Source organism: Acinonyx jubatus, chromosome C1 (genome assembly GCF_027475565.1).
Source record: "Acinonyx jubatus isolate Ajub_Pintada_27869175 chromosome C1, VMU_Ajub_asm_v1.0, whole genome shotgun sequence".
NCBI classification, from domain to species: domain Eukaryota; kingdom Metazoa; phylum Chordata; class Mammalia; order Carnivora; family Felidae; genus Acinonyx; species Acinonyx jubatus.
Genome location: NC_069381.1, coordinates 204,772,038 through 204,792,810, shown reverse-complemented (window position 1 = coordinate 204,792,810; position 20,773 = coordinate 204,772,038). Strand labels below are relative to the sequence as shown.

The window sequence follows — 20,773 nt, the reverse complement described above, 5'->3', positions numbered from 1 at the left end:
TTATCCCTCCTGGATTAAGGTGAATATATTTTCTCCATGCTGTTATGAAGATAATATTGCAAAGACACCGTTTTATAAATCTTCGCTTATATGTGGAGTTATTTCTTAAAAACATAGTCTCAAGAACAGAAATTCCTGGGTGAAAAGATATAAACTTATTTACTCAACAGATACTTACTGAATGCTTCCTATTTGCTCTCTGTACACATTCAATTTACAAGGCAAGTGCTTTAAATTCATGACTAGTGAAAATGTAAACTCACAGACTTAGGTAATTAGTACTGTGGGTGTGGTGCTATTCTAAAAGCATAACTATATTACCTCATTTAATCCTACAATGTAGTTCCTACTAAGATATCCATTTTGCAGTTTATAAACTAAGGTACAGAGATTCTTTTTTTTTTTAATCCAAGTTAGTTAACATATAGTGTAATAATGAGTCATGACTCACATATAACTCCCAGTGCTTATCCCAAGTGCCCTCCCTAATGCCCATCACCCATTTAGCCCATTGCCCCACCCAACATCCCTCCAGTAGCCCTCAGTTTGCTCTGTACTTAAGAGTCTCTTATGGTTTGCCTCCCTTTGTTTTTATCTTATTTTTCCTTCCCTTCCCCTGTGTTCATTTGTTTTGTTTCTTAAATTCCACATATGAGTGAAATCGTATGATATTTGTTTCTCTGACTGACTCATTTCACTTAGTATAATACACTCTAGTTCTACCCACATTGTTGCAAATGGCAAGATTTTGTTCTTTTTGATCGCCTAGTCGTACTCCACTGTGTGTGTGTGTGTGTGTGTGTGTGTGTGTGTGTGTGTACCATATTTTCTTTCTCCACTCTTCAGTTGATGGACACCTGGACTCTTTCCATAATTTGGCTATTGTCGACAGTGCTGCTATAAACTTTGGGGTGCATGTGCCCCTTCGAATCAGCATTTTTGTATCCTTTGGACAAATACCTAGTAGTGCAATTACTGGGTCACAGGGGAGTTCTGTTTTTACTTTTTTGAGGTACCTCCATACTGTTCTCCAGAGTGGCTGCACCAGTTTGCATTCCCACCAGCAGTGCACAGGGTTCCCCTTTCTCCACATCCTCACCAACATCCGTTGTCTCCTGGGTTGTTAATTTTAGCCATTCTGACAGGTGTGAGGTGGTAACTCATCCTGGTTTTGATTTATATTTCCCTCATGATGAGTGATGTTGAGTATCTGTTCATATGTCTGTTAGCCATCTGGTTGTCTTCTTTGGAAAAATGTCTATTCGTGTCTTTTGCCCATTTCTTCACTGGATTATTTGGTTTTGGGGTGTTGAGTTTGGTAAGTTCTTTATAGATTTTGGAGACTAACCCTTTATCTGATATGTCATATGAAAATATCTTCTCCCATACTGCCAGTTGCCTTGTAGTTTTACAGATTGTTTCCTTCACTGCACAGCACAGAGATTGTAATTAACATGCCCGACATTGCATACCCATAAGCAGAATTCCAGACAGAACCCCAGGAATTCTGGTTCCAGAGTGCCTGTTACCCTCTCTGTTCATCTCAGCATAGAACACCTGTAATCATACTCTACCTTTTGCTTTGGACTCTGTAAAACAAGGCTGGCTAGTCTAGGTTGTTTCTTAGTTAGATTGTACTTCTGGAGAAAAGGTTAGGTTGGTAACTTAGTCATTTAACTTTTCATTGTTGCATGCTTCAAATGCTTAGGTCTTCGGTGTCATTTTTCGCCCATGTAATTTTGAATTATAATTACAAAATTAATTCAGATCCTTGCAACAGTGTACTGTGCTCTTGAAATTTGCATCTTTAACTAAGGCACGGCCAGTCTGCTTTCCAAGCAAATTAAACGGCTCTTGACAGCCTTGGCTATTACGAAGATGGCAGGTTTACCAACTCCAAGGCTTAGATACCGTGTTGGCATTCCATGAGAACTGGTGGAATAAGAAGAGGAAAAGAGAGCATTTGTGTTTGCGACAGGAGCCCGTTCTTCTGCAGTGAAGTTGAATTGGAGGCGAGCTGTGGATTTGGGGAAGTAGATCAAACAAATCTCTCAATACGTAGGAGAAGAACAGGGCCTATTACCACTGTGGCATAACACCAGCCCTGTTGCATAATAACAGATACTGATGGGTGCCTTTTCCCATGCCTGGAGCGATTGTAGAACAGCTAATGAAATTCATTAGTCATTTGAGAGAGAGTAAGAGTAAAAAGCACTATAAAAATCCAATCCAATTCAGGGCAATCTTGGCACATGCCTTAGCCCAGTTGGTGCATTTCCAAAAGAAGGAGGCACATTAAATTCAGGAGGGACAACCCAACTGTTCTAAAGCTATAAATCAATGCTACTCAGTTCTCATTTGCACTCAACATCTCTGCAAGGAGCGGTAGTGAGAAATTAACTGACTCCACCATCTTCAAATACATCTGTCTCTTTGACCATAACACTGAACAGACAGCTGTCTTGCTCCAGAGAAAACTGTGGTCCCATGACCTGGATCCTGACCATCGCAGATGCGTAAAGCATTCATGCCAAGCATCAGCAAATCCCAAGCCCTAGGTGCTGCGGAATATATCATTGTTATTTTCATTTCTAGACCTCATATCCACAAAATTAAGAAACACTGGATGTCTCGAATGCTGCCCATTGACTGACACATTCCCTGGAAAGACAGAGCTTTCCCAATATATCCCCCGGAAGTAACAAAGGGAATGCATTATTTGAAGCAGCTCTGTTGGGTTTTGCAGCCCCCAAATAACCTCAAAATAACTTCAGTGCAACATTTCAACAGGAAAGGCTTGATAAATGTCATTCATTGATTGGCTGACATAACATAGCCTGAAATGCATTAATAAAAATATACCTGCCAACAGATGTTTGCAGGCTACGCCTTTTATTGGGTACCTCAAGGGAAGTTTGGGATTTCGTCTTTCTATGGTTTTATTAATACCCTGTGACTTGTGAGCTCTGATTTTCCCATTGTACTCATTTAGGTGGGGCTAATTCTAGGTGGAGTGTGGGCCCCTAGGGAGACATCTTCTTTGATGGTCTTCTTGTCTCCAGCTTGTTTATTAATGCTCCAGTTTGCAACTAAGGGAGATAACATTAAAAGGATGGTGAGAACAGGATTGTAAAAGCCTCCGAAAACATCTTATGCCATTTGCTTTTAAACCCATAAATTGCAACACGCACAAAGCCACACTCTCACAGTCTTGTTCATGTCTATGGGAGGAACGGGAGCAGAGAGAAGGTATTAGTAGCCACATCACAGGCTGTTGGTATATGAGCACTGAAAGGCGTCAGCACGCTTAAGCTGGAGATCCAGTGACAGAAGGGGACATAACCAACCAAATCTGTGGTTCACTTGCTACGCATTTCATGCATAAACACAATATTAAAAGAAGGAGAAAAAAAAAAGAGGTTCGCAAATCAGCCATGTGTCTCAGACTTGAAGGCCTGAGGGAGCAGTTGGTGATGCAACGTGTGACATTACAGGGTAAGAGGTAATAGGTGAGGAACACAGAGGTCTCTAGCTGAACTGGAATGAATTGCGGCTACTTGAAGACATTCGAAGCCAACTAAAAATAAACTAAAATAAGGCCAGATCTAACATCTGGAGCCAGCATGTGCCTCTTGAGCTATCCATTTGTGATTCTTGGGCTTAACCTTGGCCTGGGAAACTAGGGAGATGGAACTTAAAATAAGTCTACATAGAATAATCATGTCAAAAGGCAGAAATTCTAGAAGGAGCTTTTTGGGGTTCTTTGGGGTTTTTTTAATTACCCAAATCACACCATAACGTCTCTGTGTCTTCTGCTTCAAAACAGTGAACATTTCACACAGGTCTTTCACTAAAGAGGTTGTGTCAGACGACGAACCATCTTTTCTCCAAATATTACAGGGAGTCCTGTGTTTTTATTTGCTAAATCTGGTGATCTTACTTGAAGACCCTTCCAGAGAGAATATTCACCTTGCATCATCCTCAGTTTACTTAAGCATCTGTAAAATGGGTTTCTTTCATTTTGTTTTAATGCAGGAAGTACACGGAAATCCTTGTTGGTGGCCCACTGGGTCACATCTTGTTTTGGTTTTGTTTCTATTTGGAAAAAACACTGCTATTTTGAGGAGCCAATTAGCAATGACTAAAATGTTGGTGGAAGTTTCTAGGGCCTTACCAGCGGAGATCTTCCAAAGAAGGCCTTAGAAATCAAAGCTAAATCTTTGTGCTTTGCAGACTGGGAAGGGGTAAGGTTGGCAGGAAACTGTCGATGTCATTGACATGATAGAGGGAAAAAACTGTTCTCCATTTATGACATTCCCTTTAGTATCTAGATTTCACGGTGACCCCTCCAGCTTCCAAGAGCCCCCTAAATAATCCCAAAGGTCATCCTTTTTCATTTAAGTTGCATAAATATTTCATTGAAGAGCTAGGGAACTCAAGACTGTGTCTTTGGTTTTCTGCTTTATCATGTTTTATTCTTTATTTGGGGACCTTTTTTTCTCACGGTTTTGGAGTAAACACGTCAACCCTGTAACAAAATAGCCACGCCTTCCCCCACTGGTGTTGGTCACTTGGTGGAATAGGCAGTTTCTTTGAAGGAGGTGTCTTTCCTCCTGGTTTCAGGATTTTAATGTAGTGCAATTATCTGGCTGTTTTTTCAGACTCTTCTCCACTTCCACCACACTGCGCCCTTAATAGTTGTGTTGCTCAGTTCTGTTAGAGAATCACCCAGCTTCTCTCTGTTGTGGCAGAGAGGCTCCGAGCCAAGCAATTAATCCTGACACAGGATCCAGGCCTCAGTAACAACGAAGACAGTCCATGATACTTTGCTTGCTAATAGGGAGCCAACATTTTAAAATAAAGCCAGGTAAACCTCACAAGGAAGGATCTAATTCAGCAAAACAGATGATGATCATAATACTGTAGCAAGTAGGCGGAGGACCTTTCTTCAAATAGACAAAGAGAAAATTTACATAATTCAGTGGATGTGTTTGGCTGACTCCAGTGAGCTTTGGGGGCTCCGTGCAAACAGCTTGAGTTACTGAGCAAGACGTCAAGTATTTCAGGGTCTTCTCACATTATTTCAGATCTGGAAATGATAGTCATGTGGCTTTGCCCTAAATGCTTGGGGTCCCTGTGACTCCATTGGAAGGACTGCATGATGTCAAAACCTTGGTAATACTAAGAACTGAAATCCAACCGGGCACTGAGAACAAGCAAGATTATGTGTGTCCGTGGTTAATACCCTATTTTCCTTTTCCACAGCAGGAAAAGCCCAGACTTCTCGAGCCTTTGGATTATGAAACCGTCATTGAAGAACTTGAAAAGACCTATCGGCATGATCCCCTTCGAGATCTCCTGTTCTTCCCCAGTGACGACTTTTCAGTAAGCGTTATCTTTTCAAGCCATCTAAGTTCGGGGGGGGCCACAGGGTGATCGAAGACCATCCCAAGCGGGGTCACTGTCCTCCCTTATAGATTCAAGGTGCAGAGCACTTCTTCCTGTGGCTATCCTACGTCACAGTCACTGCAGTGGGAAGCCACATGGATGAGAGAGGTGGTACCACGGTGGCCTTTTGAGACAGGAGATGCACAGAATGCTGCCTGGTTCCAGGTGGTACCGGTATCCCTGACAATGTCTGGGTTTCTAGCTGCTGCCTTACCTGGCCTCAGAGAGCACTTCCTCCTTCCCCCCTTTCTGACCGAAAGCTTCCAAGCCACTGAAACCAACCAATGGCAGAGGCAGGAATCTTCTCGGCACAAAACTTGCAGTTCTTAAAAATCACCCTTCATCTTGGCTGTCCTTTTGTAAGGAAATGTTGAGGCTTGTGTGCAGAGAAAGGTAGGCAAGCACATGCTCATGGAAAGATTTAGGATCTGAGGACAATGCCCACTGGCACATGGAATGCTCCTGAAGGTGGGAGAGAGAATGAATAAAAAGGCAGTCCACCTAGGAATCAGACACAAGCACAGTAAAATGACGGCTGATGAGCCCCCGTGTGTCTTTGGCACTCTATCTGTGGTCCTCTTAAACATTTTTACATTGTTAGTAAATATCGGTGTAAGCAGAGATCTCAGCGGGCAGATGGTAACCTTCTTCCTAGAAGAAGGGTAGCCGGAGACATCACAAATGAACATCTTGAAGCCGATGAAAAGGCAGCTTCAGGGTCATCTTGTGAAGTAGCCACTGTCCATGGAAACTTGTGTTGAGTGGCTTGGGTCTCATGCTCACCCTGCCTCAGCCAGCCTCACACTTCTGTCCCCTCTCTTAACTTTGGGGCAGATCTGGCTTCTGGTTTCTAAAGGTCAATTATTTCCACCTTCCTCCATGGATTCGTAAGAAAGGAAGTTAACAATTTTCTGTTCCAAGTACAAAGAGTGATGGAAGAAAGGAGACAGATTGGTAGATAGGAAACAAGAAACTCTTTTGATTTGCTTTTTCCAATTTTTAAAGGGCTCCTGATTTACTGTTTGACATACTTTAAGAGAGCCTTATCTCGGGCAGAGAAATGTCACTTCCGTGGTTGGACCAGGCCACCGCGGCTTGAACTGCAATCACCAAGCTGAGCCATGTTATGTTTTTTGTTTTTTGGTTTTTTTTTTTTTAATTTCACACCCTCACTGTCTTTCATACTGAAGGTAAACTTTTATGAAGACTCTTTCTGTCAACACGAAAATCCTTGAAACTTGGAGACCTTTGCATTCTAGCTCTGGCTTTCAGAAAGATGGCAAAAGCCACCTCACATGTCCCCAGCTCAAGGAGGGAGTAGAGGATGGGTTGTGACATTTGCACTGAATTTGAATTCATTTCTTGGCATCTTTCCACTTTTGTTTAAGTTAAAGATCGGCTGATTACTACTCTAGGACCTTTGCCATCCTTAATAGTGTAAACCAAGCACATGATAGCTTACATACTTCTTTATTTTTCCAGAGGTGAATGTTCTAGTAAACACACTGAATTCTTTCATCCTATGCTTGCTTAAAAGCTTTCTGTGGCCACCCCCATTGCCTTCAAAACAAAGGGCAAACACCTTAACATTTCCAAGGGCCTTTCCAAAATCTGGGCTTTGCTCATCTAAAGTTCGTACTCTTCCTCCCCCACCCAATCCCTAACGCTGTCATCACGGGCACCTTCATAGTAAAATACCAGCACAATCCTAAACATAACATTCTCTCACCCCTCAGACCATTTCCTTCCTTTATTCATTCACCAAATATGTAATATGTAATAATAGTATATAATACTGACTGTTAAGCATTAATGCCAGAATGGCGAAGCAGCAGCGATTGGACAGAAATTGCCTGGTTTTAGTGGGGATTACCTTTCAGTCAGATGAATCAGGCAGAAATGAGTAAACAGTTTAACTAACAAGATAATTGGGATTGAAGACCAGGTCTATGAAGAAAATGAGACAGGGCCATGTCATAGAAAAAATGGTGACATTTGAACTGAGTTCTGAATCCCCAAGGAAGACCAACCCCACTAAAACCGGAGGAGGAAAGGAGCATCTCAGGCTGAAGGAAGCTGCTAGAAAGGCCCTGGACAGCTGTGGACAGAGTGGTCAGAGACCAGGTCAGGCCAGGATGAGATAAGGCATTTGCGTCTTGTTCCAAATGCAAGTGGCAAGTGGCAGGTCATGGGTCTGTTTCAAGAAGGAGAAAAACTGGGGCTTCTGGGTGGCTCAGTCGGTTATGCATCCTACTTCCGCTCAGGTCATGATCTCGCGGTTTGTGGGTTCGAGCCCTGCGTGGGGCTCTGTGCTGACAGCTCAGAGCCTGGGGTCTGCTTCAGATTTTCTGCCTCCTTCTCTCTCTGCTCATTCCCTGTTCTCTGTCTCTCTCTCTCTCTCTCTCTCTCTCTCTCTCTCTCTCTCTCTAAGATAAACATTAAAAAATAAATTAATCTTTAAAAATAAATAAATAAAAAGAAGGAGAAAAACTGACTTGGTGTATATTATTGGAAACTCACCCAGCCTCTGTGTGGACAACAAATAACAGGGTGAAGAGGAAGCTGGGGGACCAGCTGGGAGAGAATAGCTCTTAATTAGCAGGTGCTCAAAAGATATTGGATGCCACCTCGTCTGTAGGATCAGGAAATGTCATATCATACAGTTAAATCATTTGTATCAAGCACCTGACAAAAGGAGTTTTGAATATTATTACCATGTAAAACTGTCAGTTTTTGAATTTCTTTAATGTTTATTTATTTTTGAGAGAGAGAGAGTGGAGGAGGGGCAGAGAGAGAGAGAGGCATAGAATCCGAAGGAGGCTCCAGGCTCTGAGCTGTCTGCACAGGGTCCGAGGCAGGGCTCGAACTCACAAACCGCAAGATCATGACCTGAGCCGAAGTCAGATGCTCAACCGCCTGAGCCACCCAGATGCCCCTCAATTGTCAGTTTTTGAACAAAATTCAGATAGATTGTCTTCCCTCTTTTCTCCTCTACAGAGTCGGGGTTGACAAGCCATGACTCATGGGTGGCCTGCTGCCTGTTTTTGTCTGGCCCACCATGAACAAAGAATGATTTTTATGTTGTTTTTTTATCCTGCCTTTTTTTCCTACACAGAACTGGCTAAATCATTGAAGGAAAAAAAGAAGAATATTTTGTAACCCATGAAAATGCTATGAAATTCAGGTTTGGGTGCCTGTGAGTGAAGTTGTATTTGAACAGCACGGTGATGCGCCTTCTTTTACCCACTGTCAGTGGCTGCGTTTGTGACACTCGGCAGGATTGCAGCAGAGGGCCCTGAAAGATGTATTATCTGGCCCTTTACAGAAAAAGTTGGGGCGGCCCTGCCATGACAAGCAGAACTGTGTGCATTTGGGAGGTTTCTCACCTCCCCCTCTGTAGAGTGAGACCCTTCTCTCAGTGCCCTCTGCCCCCGTCCACTGCATCCACAGCTCATGTCCCATTTCAGGGGTGTTGCCCGCCAACAGGAAGCCCCCGTACCCCCGGCCGGAGTACCATTTTCCAGGCTCATCCTTGAGCGATGAGTAAGGATCCTCCGGGATGAGCGTGGACCATCTCCGCTCACCCAGTGGGACGGGCCAATAGAGTGACCACCCCCATGCCCGGGCATCACAGACTGGAAGGAGTGGGTGGCTCCCAACTTCCCACCGCCCCTGCTCCAAATGCCCTGAGCCCAGCTGTGCCCTAAGGCCAGGAGAACCCAGCGCGCTTCCGTCTTTCCACCTTACCAAGCACCCGCACTTGCAGCAGACGTGATTCATTACTTGGTTTGTTTAATCAATATTTATTCAGCACCCACGAGGCGCTGAATATAGAACAGCACTTCCCAGACAAACGAGGCTGACAAGAGAAGCCAAATCCGTCTAGTTAAGGAGGGTGCGCCCTAATATGGATGAAACATAAAGTTGATGAAGAATGCTGGCTTCTTAGGGTGAAGAAATTTCAAGAAACAGGGGCTTCAACTGCTACTTGATGCACCTTAAAGGAGATTGTTTTTCACCAAGGCAGGATTCCTGCAGTTTTTCTCTGTATTCAGTTGCTGGCCCACACCATCACATCCTTTTTTGCCTCGATGCCCAAAAGTGGCCTTTAACCAGTCTTCCTGCTTCCTCCTATGCACTCATTTAAAGGAAGCTTTGGAAATACAAATCAGACAGTGAATACCACAGCCCTGGTTCGAACTTTCCAGTGGTTTCCCACAGCCTTCAGAGTCCAAACCAGCTTCTCACCACTGTCCCCGTCACCTGGTGCCTGATGACCCCTGTGCCCTAATCTCCTCGTCCTGTTTCTCTTGGTCACTGCGTGGATACCTAGCATTTTCTCTGCTCCTTGAACTTGCCAAGCTCATCCCCCCTGTCAGGGCAAGTCTGCTCTTGGCACAACCTGTCCCTGTTTTTCATTCACTTCGGTTCGGATGCTGCCTCTCCAAAGAACCATCCATGATCCCAACCATGCTGTGTCACTCTGTCACATCATCCTGATTACTTGCCTTTTTTTTTTTTTTAATGTTTTATTTTATTTTTGAGGGAGAGACAGGGTGCAAGTAGAGGGAGGGGCAGAGAGAGAGAGGGAGACACATAGTCAAGCAGGCTCCAGGCTCTGAGCTGTTAGCACAGAGCCCGCCATGGGGCTCGAACTCAACGAACCGTGAGATCATGACCCGAGCTGAAGTCAGACCCTTGATGAACTGAGCCACCCAGGCACCTCTGATTGCTTGTCTTTATAGCACTTATCACCATCTGGAAAGACTTCAGTTTGCTTTTTTTTCTCTCCTCTGTCAATTGTTCCTCGCCATTAGGGCGTACCCTCTAGCAGGACAGGGATGTCTTTTTTGATCACTGGGAGACTTCCAGCAACTAGAGTAGCCCTTGGCACAAAGCAGGTGGAAAACGAATATTTATTTCATGAATTATCGTTCAGAAACATGTAGGTTATTTTCAAACATAACTGGAATCCTTTGAATACCTGTGGGAACCAGAAGTCCATTGCGAGACGAAATTTGAGAAGAGGTTGAAGCAGTTGGCTTTGCTTGATGATCATACTAATGATCACTTTCCTCTTCGACACAAGACAATATGTCCCCTTAAGGAAACAGCACTAAGGTCATGGTCCCCTCCTGCAGGGGCTCATTCTGTCTGGTACAGTGCCTGCCACATAGCCACCATCAACAAAGCCTAATTTCCTCTCTGTAACCCTTCACGTACTTGCTTTCTGTTCCTAGGCATGGGAGAAATCAGTATGTACCTGTGTTTCAAGTACCCAACAGTGTCGGGCTTGTGGGCGTTCAGTGAAGATTACTGAACCTTGAACCAAAATCATCTTCTTCCTGGTTAAGGGGCTGTGGTAGAGGCATTTTGCTATATCTTGGCACGTCAAGTGCGTGGGTTCTGGGAGCAGGCAGTGTGTTCAGTGTGATCTTCAGAACTATTTGCATCCTAATGAATCACTAAGAATAAGCAGTCTAGATGCATGTGTTAACGCATTCATTGCAAAAACATGAGCTCCTTCACTCATTGGATTGGCTACTCTTGCTTTTCTCCTCTTTCTTTTGGAAGCACGTCGTGATAGAAACTCGAGACCAAAAAGCGAAGCACTTAGTCACCAAATTGTGGCTTCGTGACACAGGCAAGGGGAGGAAGGAAAGAACACAGGAGATAACGAACAGTTTCAAGGGCACAATGAATCATAATGTGGAGTGATTCAGTGTGAGGGGAGACCGATTAAACATAAAAAAAAAAAAAAAAATAGGAGAACAAAACATGAGAAAGCCAGAAATGAGTATCTTGCTGAGTAACAGATAAGACAGGCTACGGTGGAATCACTTCTGGCTGTAGAAAACCTTCCATGAGAAAGTTCAGAGGTCTGAAAAGTAGCCCGCCGTGGAAGGCCGCACGATCACACCCGGGCTTCAATACCGCCCATGCTGGACAAACTGCTCTATGTCAACCCGGCTTCATGGCCCGCCTTCTGGGAAGTAAGCTGCATATATCAAGGGTGCAGATACGAACAAGAAGCCTTGCTGACGCTTGGGAGGTTACGCCTTTGACCCCGGGCAGTGCCATTTTCAAAGTCGGAGGTCTATGTTGCGCACGTGAGACAGCGGGCCGAGAGAGTTACATGATCCCCTCAAATCTCCTCTTCAGCTCACTCGTTCCGAATTAGTGTCTCAGGGCTCCCCAGTGCCACCCGCAGGGCTCGTTGGCTTACTGTCATGACCCAGTGAATTGTGAGTTCTTAACATACCAATGGCTTGTCCTTTTCACAATATGTTTTTAACTATAAAAAGCAACTGTGTGTGGGGACTTCCGTACTCAAACCACATGGGTCATATTGATGACAGGAAGTAGAAGGGCCTTCAAATCTTTTAAAATGAAAAGCAGAAAGGTCCTGTGTTGTTTTTCTTCTTCTTCTTCTTGTTTCTCTTATTGAGACCCAGCTTAACATTTTATAGGACTCTCAATCTCTTTTTTAATCCTCGGCTTCTGAGCCTGAAAAGCAGGCTTTAAATGGCTCACAGCATTCATACCAGAACACTGTAATTGCCATTCAAAAGCTAAGTAATAGTCTTTGTCGAACTAGGTTATTTCGAAATTCTAATATTCCTCCCGTTTATAAGCTAATGAGGCTGAGATTTGCAAAAGGCTCTTGTTCAAGGATGTAGAGCAACTGTGAGGACAGAAATCAAACATGAGCACTTTGACTTGCTGTTAGCATTTCTGTCTACCCAGCATACTTTTGGCCAGCTGCTTCTTAGAAAAATAAGGTGCACGCTTCGGGGAAGTTTTAACTCCTTGAATCCCACAATGGGTGACATTAGAAAAGTGGTATGGTAGTGAAGAATTCTAGAGTGGTTCAGTAAGAATATGTGAGGACTTCTCTGGGCTTGATCGAACGAGGAACATATACACATAAAGTACACGTAAAGACTTATACATGAATATTCATAGCACCATTATTTATAAGACCGCAAGGGGGAAACAATGCATGTATATGTCCATCAACTGATGAATGAATAAATATAGTGTGGTATATCCACACAACGGAGTATTACTCAGCCATTAAAAAAAAATTAAAGACTGGTTCATACTCTAACGTGGACGAAACTTGAAGCCATTATGCTAAGTCAAAGAAGCCAAATACAAAAGAGCACATATGGTACGATTCCAATGCATGAAGTGTCCAGAATAGGCGAATCCAGAGAGACAGAAAGTTAATAGCTGCCAAGGGCTCAAGAGAAAGATGAAGAGGAAGTAATTACTAGGAAATATGGGGTTTCTTTTGGGGGTAATGAAAATACTCTAAAATCAAATCATGATGATGGTCGCACAGCCCTGTGAATATATATAAAACCACTGAACTCTACACTTTAAAAGGGTGAATTTAGGGCACCTGGGTGGCTCAGTCAGTTAAGCATCTGAGTTTTGATTTCGGCTCTGGTTGTAATCTCACAGTTGTGAAATAGAGCCCCACAAAGGGCTCCATGCTGAACGTGGAGGCACTTGGGATTCTCTTTCTCCCTCTCCTTCTGCCCCTTCTCTCTCTTTCAGAGTAAATAAACATTTAAAAGGGTGAACCTTATGGCATGTCAATTATATCCCAACAACACTTGTGAGTTCCAGCCCTGCATCAGACTCAGTGCTGGCAAGGCAGAGCCTGCTCGGGATTCTCTCTCTCTCCCTCTCTCTCTGTCCCTCCCCTGCTTGTGCTTTCTCTCTCCCAAAATAAATAAACTCAGAAACAATGTTTTAAATAAAAGGAACAAATTAAAAAACAATACAAAACATGGGAAAATATTTCATATATTGTTTTATTTTATTCCCAAAGCAGATTTGACGTGGCTTGCTTACAGACCAGCAATATATACATATATATTGGCTGAATTCATCACCAGCAGAGCTTTTGGGTCTAAAATATTCTACAGTTGAGCTGTGGACTTCATATATGATACAGACAGTAAATTTTATAGTTCAGAGATGAGAAAATGTGCACTGGATGAATTAGAGAAGATTTGCAGAGCTGGTACCTATACTAAGCCCGAGGTTAAGAAAGAGTAAGGAAAGTAAAGGAGAGGAGAGGGGAGGGGAGGGGAGGGGAGGGGAGGGAAGGGAAGGGAAGGGAAAGACTTTCCAAGAGGAGGAAGAGACCGCACAATAAGGCTAGTGCAGGAATATGTCTGGAGCAGAAGAAGGAATGTGAGCAAGCATACGGAATGATGTGTGGCTGGCTTGTGTCTTAGGCCATTGCTTGTCACGGGGCCATGTCTGCAGGCCTCACACCAAGCAGGCTTCTTCCCTGTGCCTCCTTGGAAAGAGAACTCAGACCACAGCCTCTGAGTCCTTGCCAAGGGGAGATCCTGGTGCGATAAGTATGTTGTTGGAGCACGGTGTTCTGTGAGTGCTCACATTCTTGCATATGTAAAATGTTTCGTCCTAACTTCCTCCAGAGAGGAGGCAAGACACGTTGTGGAGCCTGGAAAATAAATCACAGAAAAAGAAGGGAAGTGACTTGCTCAGTGGTTAGCTAATCCAAGGGTAAAAAAAAAAAAAAAAAAAAAAAAAAACAAACCTAGAGCCAGGTCTCCAAACTTCGCTACTTATATTCTTTTTTTTTTTTTTACTTTTCAATGTTTATTTACTTTTTGAGAGAGGGAGAGGGAGAAAGAGAGCATGAGGTGGGGAGGGGCAGAATGAGAGGGAGACATAGAATCCAAAGCAGGCTCCAGGCTCTGAGCTGTCAGCACAGAGCCCGACGCGGGGCTCAAACCCACCAACCGTGAGATCATGACCTGAGCTGAAGTCGGACGCTCAATCGACTGGGCCACCAGGCACTTCCCTACTTATATTCTTAAATACTGTGATAGGTAAAGTCTCAATGCTTGACTTGCCTGGATGGTAACAACTGTCCAGTGATGGGGAGCTGCTCACTTTTTGCGCGTTTCCCATACACTTTAACTGCAGCAAAACAAGAAGGACCTTCCCCCTAAATCACAGGGAATAAGTAATGGGAATAAAAGACACAGCATAGGGAATATGATCGGTGAGCATAGCCTAATGTATAGACTTGTCCAGTCTCTATGTTGTACGCCTGAAACTAATGTCTATTGTGCATCACCTTAACTCATATTAAAAAATAAATGAATGAGGGACGCCTGGGTGGCTCAATTGGTTAAGCCTTCAACTTCAGCTCAGGCCATGATGTCATGGTTCGTGAGTTCGAGCCGCGCGTCGGGCTCTGTGCTGACAGCTCGGAGCCTGGAGCCTGCTCCGCATTCTGTGTCTCTCTCTCTGCCCTCCCCCAACTTGTGCTCTCTCTCTTTCTCTCTCTCAAAAATAAATAAACATAAAAATGTTTTTTAAAAAGTAAAATAAATGAATGATCAAAGAGGGAATTATTGGTAGGGGAGCACAACAAAGGTATTAAAGTGATATTCTCATGTACTTAAAAAAAAATAAAACAAAATCATGACAACACTCTTCTGAAAGTGATAAAAAATGTTTTTCAAGCAACTAATGTAGGATGAGTGTCTACTAGAATATAAGGCCGTATCGGTGTCTTAATCTGAGAAATTTAGGTGAAGATCATTTTTAAACACGTGCTTAGCTTGGAAGGTATTGGGAAATGTTTGTTAATAGACTTTACTGTAAGACTTGTCGAATTCTCAAGCTCAGACTGATTAATTACTATAAACAGCATCATTTTTGCTCTCTTTTTTGAGCAGCTGGGATCTATAGTACTGTCAGGAAGCTTTGCTCAGGCCCAGGATAGGAAAAGCAGCCTCATTTTTTTTTTAGACTTTGACCGGTGGCTTTTGGCCAATTGCGAAATGGCCGTGATGTGCTTAGAATGAAGTCTTCTGTGGTCATTTTAGCCAGCAGAATGGTGGCTGTGACAAAGCCACAGAGACTGCCCACTAAAGAGTGGAAGGAACCAGAAAGTGACAGGGCTGTCGTCGAAGACGTCTGAATAGCATGGGCCTGAAATTATAAACACAAGCCTGCATGCCTCGTTTCATAAATAAAATGACAGTTCATGTTTCCAAATGCCTAATCTCTGGACAGTAGGCCCCTTATAAAACTCTACCACCAAAAGAGGACTGCGGCTCAGTTCCAGTGCTGTCTCAGATCCGTTTCATGCAATTGAGCTCTACTAATTGTCAACCAGAAGGTTTATAAAAGAGAACAGGAAGTCTGCTGTGGCCAAGGCAATTTGTAGTGGTCTGAAAGCATCTAATTCTCAGAAAAGAAATTCTTTGTAACCATATTAATCCCCTTAACAAATATGACTGCATACTTCGCTTTTTATTTGATGAATTTATTTTTGCTTCAATGGAGACACATTAAAGAAATAAGACATCAGCAGAAGTGCCACAGTTCTGAAAGTTGATACTTTATGGAGGCTCTCTGCTTTTTCAGCCACATGTTCCAGTATCACAACAAAATACAGCTGAGATCAATAGCATGTCACAGGCGTTCATTATATATGCATTTCTTTTCTTATACCTTGTGTATTCTGTGCAAGGGATTAGATGTACAGTAAGTCCATGCAAGTTGTAAAATAATGTTTTAGATTAAATCTAAAACACATGGTTACGTGAGGGTGATTCAGCCCCAGTTGTCTTATTAAGAATCAACGTGAGGGGTGCCTGGATGGCTCAATCGGTTAAGCATCCGACTTCGGCTCAGATTTGATCTCACCATTTGTGGTTTCGAGCCCCGCGTCGGGCTCTGTGCTGATAGCTCAGAGCCTGGAGCCTGTTTTGGATTCTGTGTCTCCCTCTCTCTCTCTGACCCTCCCCCACTTGCACTCTCTGTCTTTCTCTCTCAAAAATAAATAAACGTTAAAAAAAAAAAGAACATGATTTCATAACTGGAGGTCATCAGGAATCAGTCATAGCCATGGTACACGTGATTATACACATGATTATAAAGTTTTTATAAATCCCAACTTGAGTGAATTTCCAATCTCATACATTACGTATGTATTATGTATCGGGACTCTATTTTTACTACAAGTAGCTATGTGACCATTATTACTTGAATCCTGAGTCCATATCCAGAAATTTACCATTAAAGAAAACAAAAAATTTCTTAAGCCAGTTCAGTATCCTGACTGTATTATACCAGAAAGCAGTGATCTTAGTGGGGCACTGGGTATAACTTCCTAAGAAATTTACATTTGAGCCGTGTTACTCTGCTTTCCATCAGACTTGGAATATTTTAGAGCAGCTGTTACTACTTTTTTAAAAAGCAAGAAACCAATAAGAGACTGCATGGGATAATGAGAAATAGGAATAATATTTTGCGTTTTTGTATAAAAAATGTATTCTAAAATAATGACTGAAATATAAAATTTTTTTTAATTAGAGAAAAAAAATCCTGATCTTGCCAGTAGATTATAATATATAATGTTCCCTGTAAACACCAAGCAGGTGACACTGTGTATCTGAGAATTATCTACCCAAACAGGAAACAAGTTACACCCAGATAATTGAAATCCCGCAATGATCTCGAAAACTCAACTTAGGTATGGATTTTAATCTTTTACTCCAGACTTCCAATAGAGCTTATGTACTGTTTATCTTCTAACAGAGTGCACAACATATAAGAAGCAACTTGAAAGAGGGAATCCAAAAGGAATCAAAAATGTAAAATCTAAATAATACTAAGTCCTAAATCGGCCCTATCGTACTTCACGTGGGTGTATCTACAGTTGGCTTGATTGGTAGCCATGGCCTCAGAGAACTTCTACACCCTGCTCACACAACTGCAGTGACATCCTGGGGCAGATGCATGGATCAGGAGAGCTCTGTCTACACTGCATTTTAGGATGAGCATTGAATTTTGTCCTAGGATGTATCTAGAACTTTGTTTCCTCATTATTTTTTATCCTCTGATTTTGTCGGGTTCACATGACACTCTTCCTCTTTCGCAGCGTCCAAACTATGCACGTGAAGGCGCACACACACACACTCACACAGCATACCTGTGCACCGACATGCATGTGGTCACATGCCGCACACACACACACCCCACACGCGCACTGATACTACATATGCACACGCAAACACAGCACACCATCATCCATCATCCTCACACACACGCACAGACACGCTCGTGCACTACACCTAATCACACACGCTCACGCAGACACGCACACACATATGCACAGAACCCACACATCCCGATTCACACACACTCAACACTTTCGACAAACAAGTATTTAAATGCCCCACCGGACACTGAGGTTAGAGCAGTGAACAAAAGAGATCAAAGCTCTTGCCCTCATGGAGCTTATATTAAGAGCGAAGAAAAAGGAGGATTTGAAGAAAATATGAGTCTGGGACTAGAAGAACAGGTATGATGCTGCCCTTGGTGGTAGAGCTTGTCACAGAAGCTGTGCTCTTGGAGGACCCCGTTCCCTGGACCCCTTTCCTACCCATCTTCTCTAAAACTAAGGAGGGGTCTTGGGAATCTCCTCTGTTTCATTAATGAGTCTAGGGAAAATGCCCTTCATCTAGAACAATTCAAAGGAACTTTAGGTTGTGCTTTAGAAACTCTGATGAATCATTTGTGGATTTGGGGATATACAAAAGGAAAGACCCCAGCTGTTTGGTGCCATGGATGTGAACAGACTGGTCACCCCAACGTTTCTGGAAAGCCACGGAGTACAGACTAAAGAAAGCTGGTGGCTGGTGATGGAAAGTCACTGCTTTTAGGGTGTTTCATGCTTCCCCCAGCTTGATGGAGCTGAGGACTGTATGTCGTATAAAGAGGAAACAATCTATGAAATCCTGTTTTGGACATCTTATTACTTTTTATGTCTGTTCGTTTACTGCAAAGTCGTTTGTTGAGCATCGAAGTTGAAAACATTTTGTTTATTTTAACAAAAATAAAGACACCAAAAACATGAGTCTTTTTCCTCAAGATCCAGGTTTACTGAACATCCTTTCTTTCTTCTCACCCCTAAAATGGTGGCTACACACACACACACACACACACACACACACACACACACACACCTCAGAGCTTCTTAAAAGGGTTAAATTTACCTTGTGGAACCTCGAGAAACTATTTACAATAGGATTAAAATACTGATGCTTTTGTAAGGTTTCTCTTTCACTTCAACTGTATCTCAGGATTCACAACAACAACAAAAGATACAATAGAAATAAGCTAGGCAAAATATACAGATGCCCCAACTTTTGTTCCCTGCAGGGAAGTGAAAGAGCTTTACGCGATGAGCCTCTGTGATAAACCAGTACTTGTAAGGATGCTGGCAGAGGCAATCTCAGGGAGGTTTGGCTTCTGTCTCCTAGAGATGTAAATTTCTCTGTCTTCTTCTACTGTCCGATGCTAAGATCTAAAGCACTTTTTTATTGGGTTTTCGGTAGGGTGGTCTACTCAGTGCTTCCAGGTTGGAGAGCTTACTTCATTTCTTTTCATTGTCCTCCCCAGACGGCCACCGTGTCTTGGGATATCCGCACACTGTACTCAACGGTACCCGAAGACGCAGAACACAAAGCAGAAAATTTGCTGGTGAAAGAGGTAAATGCGATGCTTCCCATCCTTTACTTTATAAACTCTGTTTTCTCCTGGGCGGTGGGGGGGGGGAGGGGGGCTCCACACAGCTCCCTTTTATTATTGTCTTCCTCTCCTTTTCAGTAGAGAATTCCAGATGGGATGATGAGCTGTTCCTTTTCAGCCCTCGTCATGTCTAGATTCTTTCCATTCTCCTGTCAATTATGTTTCATTGTGTGGTGACTCTTCAAGTTTGGGGCTTTTTTTTTCTTTTGTTTTTACTTCCCTTAAAATCGTCACATTGAAAAATATTTGTGTGTTCTTAACAGAGGATAATTTTATTTTGCTTACCTAGTGGGAAAGGCCACCGTATGTGAGAATTTTGGATAACAGAGTTTCTATGTTAAGAGATACATTTTTTTTCAAGTACTAACTATGGAAATAGTTAATGGTAAAACCCTGTGGCTATGATAAAAACCTTTTGGTATAGCATTTGTTTGCATTCTGATGATATAAGAGAGGCCTACAACCTTGCTCCTTCTTCTGAGCAGACTAAGGGATGCTTTAGGGCAGCTACTTAAAAGATATTTGTTGAATGAATAAATGAAGCTAGTCCTTCCTTTACAGAAAATGCAGTGAGAAAATTCAGCACAGGCCAAACAGAATCCTGACAGAAAATGGTGTATCCCCAATTAGGATTTAGTTTAATAACAAAACCTTTTCTCAGCTCTCAAACATATGTGTGCGAATATAAGCTAGCTTTATTAGCATACATATTATATCAATCTGTATTAATCATGCACATTTTACGTTATACTATTCAGTCCAAATCCTTTGCCATAGATTTATTTACGAGTTTTTTTCCAATCCCATATTTATTTCCCAAAGATTACATTAAATTACACTACCTTCTAAGGAGTTAAAAAAAAAAAAAAGGAAAAAGTGCAGGTTCAGATAACATCATGATATCTGAGTATGCTATTTTCACATTGACTGATAAAAATAATATATGTGACATCAGTACCATAATATTTTTTTTACAGTCACCTTAGAGGAAGTCTTTTTTTTTTTTAAGTTTATTTATTTTTGACAGAGAGAGAGAGTGCGAGCATGAGCTAGGGAGGGGCAGAGAGAGAGGGAGACACAGAATCTGAAGCAGGCTCCAGGCTCTGAGCTGTCAGCACAGAGCCCGACGCAGGGCTTGAACCCACGAACCGTGAGATCATGACCCGGGCCAAAGTCGGACACTTAACCGACTGAGCCACCCAGGCACCCCCTTAGAGGAAGTCGTAATATCTGGTAGGACATCACAGTTTAAAAAAGAGTTGGCAAATCATTTTCTACACCAGAAAATCAGAATCACTGAGACAAGGTCTAGTAACATTCTTCAGTAAATATGTAAATATGTGTTAACTTAGGTAGGATTTGAAACATTTATGATACTGAATTCCTTACCAGGAATATTCAACCAATTCTTCTTGAATGTTCTTCCCTAAAATATTGCACTTTGGGGTAAAAATCTTCAGCTTGTTGTTAAATTTATTTCCAAGAAGTTTATAGCTTTGTTGAAAATGTGAGAATTTGTTAAATCCAGTTCCTTTTTTTGCTTTACATTGCTGATATTAAAAAAAAATAAAATAAAAAAACTGTTGGGGCACCTGGGTGGCTCAGTCGGTTGAGCATGGGACTTCGGCTCAGGTCATGATCTCACAGTTTGTGGGTTCGAGCCCCTTGTCAGGCTCTGTGCTGACCTCTTGCTCAGAGCCTGGAGCCTGCTTCAGATTCTGTG

At 42.6% G+C, this 20,773-nt stretch overlaps 1 protein-coding gene across 12 annotated transcripts in view; it reads left to right on the top strand.

Annotated features, from left to right (window-relative positions):
• Positions 1–20,773, top strand: part of DOCK10 (dedicator of cytokinesis 10) — a 268,554-nt gene that overhangs the window by 108,105 nt on the left and 139,676 nt on the right. For 9 of the 12 annotated variants that reach the window (XM_027049213.2, XM_053215870.1, XM_053215868.1 and 6 more), the window contains exons 2-3: positions 5,266–5,385; positions 18,922–19,011. In XM_027049213.2, coding sequence (XP_026905014.2) covers positions 5,266–5,385; positions 18,922–19,011 — 210 coding nt within the window. The remainder of the gene's footprint in view (positions 1–5,265; positions 5,386–18,921; positions 19,012–20,773) is intronic. The other 3 variants (XM_053215871.1, XM_053215869.1, XM_053215866.1) reach the window with 1 other exon arrangement.